The sequence below is a fragment of the Helianthus annuus genome, chromosome 4, assembly GCF_002127325.2.
Source record: "Helianthus annuus cultivar XRQ/B chromosome 4, HanXRQr2.0-SUNRISE, whole genome shotgun sequence".
NCBI lineage: Eukaryota > Viridiplantae > Streptophyta > Magnoliopsida > Asterales > Asteraceae > Helianthus > Helianthus annuus.
This window is the reverse complement of record NC_035436.2, coordinates 16,201,263-16,208,867: the sequence shown is the minus strand read 5'-3', so window position 1 is coordinate 16,208,867 and position 7,605 is coordinate 16,201,263. Positions and strand designations below refer to the sequence as shown.

The 7,605-nt window shown below is 34.6% G+C and overlaps 1 protein-coding gene across 1 annotated transcript; it reads left to right on the top strand.

The window, feature by feature from the left end:
* Nucleotides 1–204: 204 nt before the first annotated feature.
* On the top strand, nt 205–7,288 carry LOC110935842 (protein LOW PSII ACCUMULATION 3, chloroplastic). Its single transcript, XM_022178196.2, has 12 exons — nt 205–585; nt 2,145–2,175; nt 2,262–2,354; nt 2,477–2,539; nt 3,774–3,885; nt 5,313–5,398; nt 5,608–5,666; nt 5,768–5,870; nt 5,967–6,027; nt 6,190–6,272; nt 6,408–6,488; nt 7,006–7,288. The coding sequence occupies exons 1-12, from the start codon at nt 272–274 to the stop codon at nt 7,063–7,065; spliced, it is 1,146 nt and encodes a 381-aa protein (XP_022033888.1). The 5' UTR covers nt 205–271; the 3' UTR covers nt 7,066–7,288.
* Nucleotides 7,289–7,605: the final 317 nt, after the last annotated feature.

Below are 7,605 nucleotides of genomic sequence, written 5' to 3'. Positions count from 1 at the left end.
CGTGCGTGTATTTTTTTCCCGTTTGATAGGTTCAACATAACGTGCGCGTCCTAAATCGACTTAATTATAACAAAAGAATCCCCGCCGCATTGCGGCGGGTTGTATTTCTAGTTAAACTATAATTAACAGTGATTTTTACTACTAAAAAAATAAATAAATAAATAAATAAAAGTTTGATAATCAAAATCTCAACTGTCAATCACCTCCAACTGTTATCGTTATCTCTCTCCCACCTCAACTTCTTCTCACTCTTTCTCTCTCTAAAATCGCCATGGTTTCCTCACTTTCTCTCTCCTCACCACACCTACACTCTCTTCATCAACAGAACCAGCATCTTACTCTCTCTCCTACTTTCTCTCTCTTCCCCGTTCGAATTCTCTTCAATTCCTCATCTTCCCCCAAAAAAGTTGCATCAAATTCAATCAGGTGCAGCAGCAACGACGGTTCTTCTACTCCTGCAACTGCTCGGAAGCTCGGAGTGTCAGTTTACAAGCCTAAATCCTACGAAGTTCTCGTTGCAGATGCCGCTAATTCTCTCGCCTCTGCTCTCGATGACGGCAAAACGCGCCTCGAAATTGATTTCCCGTAATTCTCTTATCTATTCATTTTAAGCATTTTATTAGACACTCATGCCTCTGTTAATATTAATAAAATTGCATCTAATAATGTGCTGATTGTTCCTCATTGCATGATTTGTTTGTTGAGTGTGTTTCCCCCAATCCCCTGCCTTCGGGTACCCCTACCCGTAGGCCGCACACCGCCGCCGGTCCTGCGGGTAGTAGTACCTTGAGGGTAGGGTCTTGAGTGTGACAAGAGGAGAGAGATAGAGATAGAGAGAGTTGTGTGGATGGAGAGAGGGGTCAAGTGGTGGGGTCCATGTTTTAAGATAGTGGTGTTACTAAATCGGGTAGTTTAGGGTAGTTGATAGACCGAGAGACATGGCGCAAGGGGATTGGCGGGACTAGGTCACTCCCACTTAAGAACGTTTAGGAGCTCATAGACATGCCACCCATCACTAGGTTACTCCCACTTAAGCATGTTTAACTGTGGAGCTTTGCTCTCACCCATATCCAGTGCGACCAAAACGCGTTGGTGATATTTCAGACGGGCCATTAGTTACGGCCTGGTTATTGGAGTATATTATTATTAGGTTTTATTAGTGTGAGCCTACATGCTCATTCTTATGATCTCTATATATAGTATGACAACCTTCATTCATAATCAATTTAAGTATTTTACCATCTTACACCAGTATGTTGTCCGTACTCCGTAGGCAGAACAAAACAATGTGGGATTGCGTAAGGTATCACAGTGTAGATTGTGGAAATGTGATTGTATATAATTCATCCCGTAATATAAAATTAGGTAAAGAGGTAAATATTGGATTAGTATAGAAGTAGGAGATATATGATTCTAGTATGCAACTATCAACATTTAGGATATATGGAGAGATGGGGTATAAATGGAACACCAGGCTAAGAAAACCAGCTCATTGGAGTTAGGATATAACTCCAGCAAGTTCTTAGCATCAGAAACTCAGCTGCAAGTCCCGTTGCCTACTGAGGAGCCGGTAAAATTTGCTTAATTATTCATCTGCAAGAAGGCCCCGTGCCCTAAAAATTTAAAAAGCGTGCTTGAGGTGCGGGGCTATCGGAAAAACGACTCAGGGTCTAAAGGCGGCGCATGTGTGTCAAAATTAGGGTCTGGAGGAGGCTAAATTTCAAAAACGACCAAAAGGGTGAAGAGATTATGAATGGGTTTGATGAAGGATGTAAAAGAGGTGAGAGAGATGCAGCTTTCAGTTGTACATAAAGCTTATTTGTTTGTACATATAGCAATGTCTCGCGTACAGGAGGATCTCGCTTCGCACCTTGGCTTTCGGGTCGTAAACACCTTGGAGGGCCTCACACTTTTTAAAAAACAAGCTTGGACCCACAGTTCATGACCAGCTGCACTAAGTAATAAGAATGATCGTTAGTTTGTAACGGGAAATCAAGAAGCTAATCAGTCTTTGTTTATTTACTGGAGTATATACATTGTCTGATTGCCACCTATTCATTTGTTATAACTCATAATCTGATAAAACTGTTGCATACATTTGTTATTTTTCGTTTGCTTACATTTTAAATTGATGACATCAACAGGCCATTACCTACCAGCATTTCTTCATATAAGGTATCTTCATAGACTTCATGCTGCTTCTGTAAAATGATGCTTTTTTTTTTCTAAGTAAAAAGATTCCCCTATATGACATTGTGAAGGGATCTTCAGATGAGTTTACTGATGCCAATGTGCAACTTGCATTGGCTGTTGTAAGGAAGCTACAAGAAATTAGGGAAACCCGAGCTCGCATTGTAAGACATTTTTATTTTTCATTGAATTTTCTTCATTTGAAGTATCTACTAGACATTTGAAGTTGCCACCTCATTGTCAACCGTTGATGGTATATGTGTTTTGAACTTATTGTTTGATGTAGGTGTTCCCTGACAAGCCAGAAAGACGTAGAGCCTCAGAGCTATTCAAATCAGCTATTGATTTGGTAAGTGAAATAATCCTTTTAGTACTAACTAGATTAGAACGCCGTGTATTACACGGGCTGAATAAATGTAAATTTATATACTAAATAATAAAATAATATATCTTTAAAAACCTCGTGTATTGTTGTACAGGTTGAATAAATATAATTTTATACATCAAATAATGAAAAAAAATACCAAATAATAAATTATTTATATATTTACAAAACCCCGTATATTGTACGGGTTGAATAAATCTAATTTTATATACAAATAATAAAAAAGTTATAATTTTAAAAACCTCATGTATTACACGGGTTGAATAAATGTAATTTTGTATAGTAATTTATAAAAAAAGTTATATCTTTAAAAAACCCGGTGTATTACACGGGTTGAATTTATATATCAAATAATAAAAAGTTATATTTTTAAATACCTCATGTATTACACGGGTTGGATAAATATAATTTTACACAGGTTGGATAAATGTAATTTTGTATAGTAAAGAATAAAAAAAGTTATATTTTTAAAAAACCTCGTGTATTACACAGGTTGAATAAATGTAATTTTATATAGTAAATAATAAAAAGTTATATCTTTAAAAAAGCTCGTGTAATACACGAGTTGAGTTCTGATTAACTTTAGATTTTGATTTCCTGCATTTTCTCTCCTATAAAATAATAATAATTTTTCTCTCCTTAAAATTACATCTTAAGTCATATTCTTCTTTTTATAAAACATATTAAAAAAATATATAATATTTTATTTAAAATAAATATATTTAAAATATATACCTATATATATATATATATATATATATATATATATGTATCTTAAATAATAATATAATGTAACATGACTCTTTTTATTATCAATATTTTTAATAATTATATATATTAAATGGATATCTCATCGTTATCTCATAAATAATTATTTAATTTTAATAGGCTAAAAAATAGATGGCTCCAATGAATGACATGTGTCCCATAAATGGTTTCTTTTATTATATAGTATAGATTTATATATGGATTTATTTTTACATTTCGAAGTATGTAATTTGGTGCACTTGAAACAATAGATGCTGTTCAACTGAAATTTGTTCTGCTCCTCCAAAAAAACTCTTTTGTTATTGATCAGTTTATATGAACATATCTTTGTGGAAACATTAGCAATATGTTCTTGTTAGCTGTTTTAATTGTTAATGTCATTATAAACCCTAATCTGAGATTCATAAATCCCTATATGTCCTTAATCCAGGTTGACGGAATCACTATCGGTTCGTTGGATGATATTCCAGCTGGCCCTGTTTCTTCCTTCTTCAAATCTATAAGGAACACACTCGATTTTGATTTTGACGATGAAAATGAAGGTTAGTTCTATAAAAAAAACAAACTTCTCTAAACTTCCATACTGCAGCGTTTATTTTAATGTGAATGAGGAATATATACTTGTGATAATATTGGTGAATATCGTATATAATAACTAGAATGTAATCTAGACTTAGATTATTTGATCATGTATTTGGATTAAAAGTGAAAGTGCGCTAATTTTAACGTTATTTTACTAATTTCGTGAAAATAATGTTATAAGAGGGGGATGGTTAATCATGCATCATGTGGTGGCGTTGATAGCCGAAAGACACGGGAGTACATGCACTAATTGGCCTTTGTTTTAATTGCCGAGTGTTATGTGCCTTATGTCCAAGGCTTGATACAAAACTACCATCGAGCCGGGGGTCTCACCAGTGGCGGACCCAGGATTTTTTTCCACTGGGGTCCCCTTTTTTCGGTGTTAAGATTTTTCACGACCAAACGTTAAAATTTTCGGGTCGATCGTTCGGGTCGGGGCAAGGAACATAGCAAAATATAGTATCATAATAGCAATATATGCCCATATTGCTTATTAGAGAGTAGGTTAGCCCATATTCACATTCCACATATTGTTGCATTGTGTCACTGCATGTAAAAGAAAGACGGTTTAACTTAATCTAAGATTAATAAACCAGTTTCATCAAATTTTTTTGCAAAGTTGCAGACGTATAAACATGGGATTAGATAATGTAGATTTTTGTCATTTTGAGTCGAGAGTTAACTTGTTCTTTTTTATTGTCAAGTTTTTGACATCCATATGATTCATAATTAAACATGAAAATAAAGAACCATTTAACGGACATGCAAAAACTACATTATGCAAAAACATTGGGGTCCGGGGACCCCGATTCACCCAATGTGGGTCCGCCCCTGGGTCTCACTGGAAGCAGCCTCTCTATTCCAACGGGGTAGAGGTAAGGCTGTCTACATCTTACCCTCTTCAGACCCTACCTTAGCTTTCCTATTGGTGGGATTTACTGAGTATGATGATGATGATTGGTCATAAGGCAGGAAAGGAAAGTCAAAGGCCGTTAATTGGCAGTTAATGACAGTTTTCTGGTACCCCAAACGAATGGGTATAACTACCTTGTTCGTACCGTTTCATAGACTATAAATGGGCGCAAAATTGTATGGATACGTAGATCAATTTCATAATCAAAACAGTATGCGTTGAGTTTCGTTGACAGACGAAATTTATCCAAATTGACCCCATGTTTTTGTTCTTGATGCATGATTAATTCATAATTAAGTGTTCTTGATATCCAACAATAATTACAATTTTTGTTGCATAAGTGACCCGTTTATGACATTTTTTTGTAACTGACCCGTTTATAACATTTTTTATAACTGACCCGTTTATGACATTTTTTTTTGTAATTGACCCGTTGATAACATGTTTTTTGTAACTGACCCGCTTATGACACAGATAGGTGGCAGTCTGACAAACCGCCAACGCTTTATGTATTCATTTGTTGCAGCACCCGTGAACTTGCTACCATCGAGACATATCTGGTACGGGTGTATTTTCTCTTATATGGATTGGTTTAGTAACAGGTAAAATCGGTTCAGGTTGAAAAAGGTGGTTTTGCTACATGCAAAAAAGAACAAAATCGGTTTGGTTGACCAACAAACACTTCTTGAATTATGGTTTAGAAACAATATTGTTAGTACAATAATTAAAATATCTGAATAAAACAATATTGGTCCATGCTGACGTGCAGGAAAAATTTGGGGCATCAACACCCGCGCTTCTATTTAATCTGGAACTTGAGACGTTGCGGTAATATTTATGTGAATTTAATTTCAGATAAAATTCATATATGATGCCATTAATTTTAGTTTTTTTTCCTCTGTGACAAATGGAACGGTTGGATTTGGCAGAGCTGACCTTGGTCTTCTTGGTTTTCCACCGAAAGATTTACACTACCGATTTCTTTCTCAATTTACTCCGGTTTTTTATATTCGGATAAGAGAGTATTCCAAGGTAGTTCTTTCAATCTTATGATTTTATTTATTTAAATTATTATTTTTATAGTGTTTGACATTTCTTTGATAGACATTTTTACTTTGAAATGTAAAGACAGTAGCAGTAGCACCATATATTGTGAATTACACTGGGGCCCTCTTCCGCCAATACCCTGGTAAGAATATTAATTTTGACATTACGTTGATGACATGTCAGCATCCCCATCTGATGCCATATATATGCATATGAAATAAATATATATACAAGTTCCTCTAAAGTTATCTTTTTTTAGAACAATACCCTGGTAAGAATATTAATTTTGACACTACTGTTGCAGGACCCTGGCAGGTGATGCTTAAGCAAACGGATAATTCGTATGCTTGTGTTGCTGAAAGTGAAACCCGCTTCACCCTTAATGAAGTAAGTACTTCACACTTAGTTTTTGACCCGTATCTTTTCAAGCCGATTTTGTTTATTTTAGTGTTCGGCCCGTTCGGGATAAAAGGGTAACCCGAATCAACACATTTTTCATAGACATTTGTTTGGTATGAACAGACGAAAGAAGAACTGCTAAGGGTTCTTGGACTGAAGGAGGAACAAGGAAGCCAACTTGAGTTCCTTCGCAGGGGCTATAAGGTAAATTTCTCATTTCTATTCGTTCCTCCAAAAATTCACCCTCCACCCGTAGGATGTATTTCTCTAGAAAGTTCCAGGCAAAATCACTCATCAGCCCATTCATCATCATTATTGTTATCATCATCATTAGATAATAAACTGATGGTAATTCAAAAGATGATGTTTCTTGGCTAAATTGCTCATTGACCATTATCATAGTTACAAAATTTCAATAAACTGATGGTAATCCATCTTTTCTTTTTTCGAGGCTTATAAATAACTATATTTTTTATACAGTAATGCCTCTTTAAATAAAATGATTTAATCAAATTTTATGCATAGAATACGCTTTGAGCGGCTTTCAATCAATTTGACCCGTGTAGCCTGTTTTCAATTTAGTCATTTTTTTATCTTACAAATTTGACCCCTTAAAGGCTTTGTAGAGTTCAAACTTTTGACCTTCTTCCATAACCCGTCCCAAATTAACACGTTTACCATTTTTTTGTACATTTGGTATAATTCGGTGTGTTGTCTGTAGACTGCAACATGGTGGGAGGAAGACGTTGATTTGGAGTTATCATCAGCATGGCGTAACTAAGTTGAACCCGATAAAAAAACGGGGCCTAGTTATGATCATTTTATATTGTTTTTACTTGTATATCAATCAGTACACATATTTCCTCTTGATTTTTTTTCTAAAGTTTTATATACTTCCATTTTTGTCACTAGGTCTCCTATTGGTCATAGTGAAGAATATATATGTATCGTCGTAGATTTATTTTTATTGGACAATTAACATCTAATGCATAATTTTCTATGGATTGATGTTGAAGATTAGGGGCAAGCATTGGAGCAACCTTTAACCTATTGATATCAAATCATTAATATTAGTTAAAACAAAACGAAAACATGTTAAAAGTTGCCTATAGCAATACCAAAATCTGTACCATCTCTGGAATTGTTGTACCAAATAAACATTAGATCATCTTAACAACAGTTCTTTTTTAAGTATATTTAACATATATGTTTGGGTTCTGACGAAAATGAGCTCGGATTGAAAAGGGTCGTTTTATTAAAGTATCAAATGACAAATAACAGTTATGGTAACCGTATATTATTATTATTTTATAGATTAAAC

Coding starts and splice junctions, on each gene's coding strand:
- LOC110935842 (XM_022178196.2), top strand. CDS start 272: ATGGTTTCCTCACTTTCTCTCTCCTCACCACACCTACACTCTCTTCAT. Junction 5,399..5,607: donor CTACCATCGAGACATATCTG/GTACGGGTGTAT, acceptor GCTGACGTGCAG/GAAAAATTTGGGGCATCAAC. Junction 5,871..5,966: donor GGATAAGAGAGTATTCCAAG/GTAGTTCTTTCA, acceptor TGAAATGTAAAG/ACAGTAGCAGTAGCACCATA.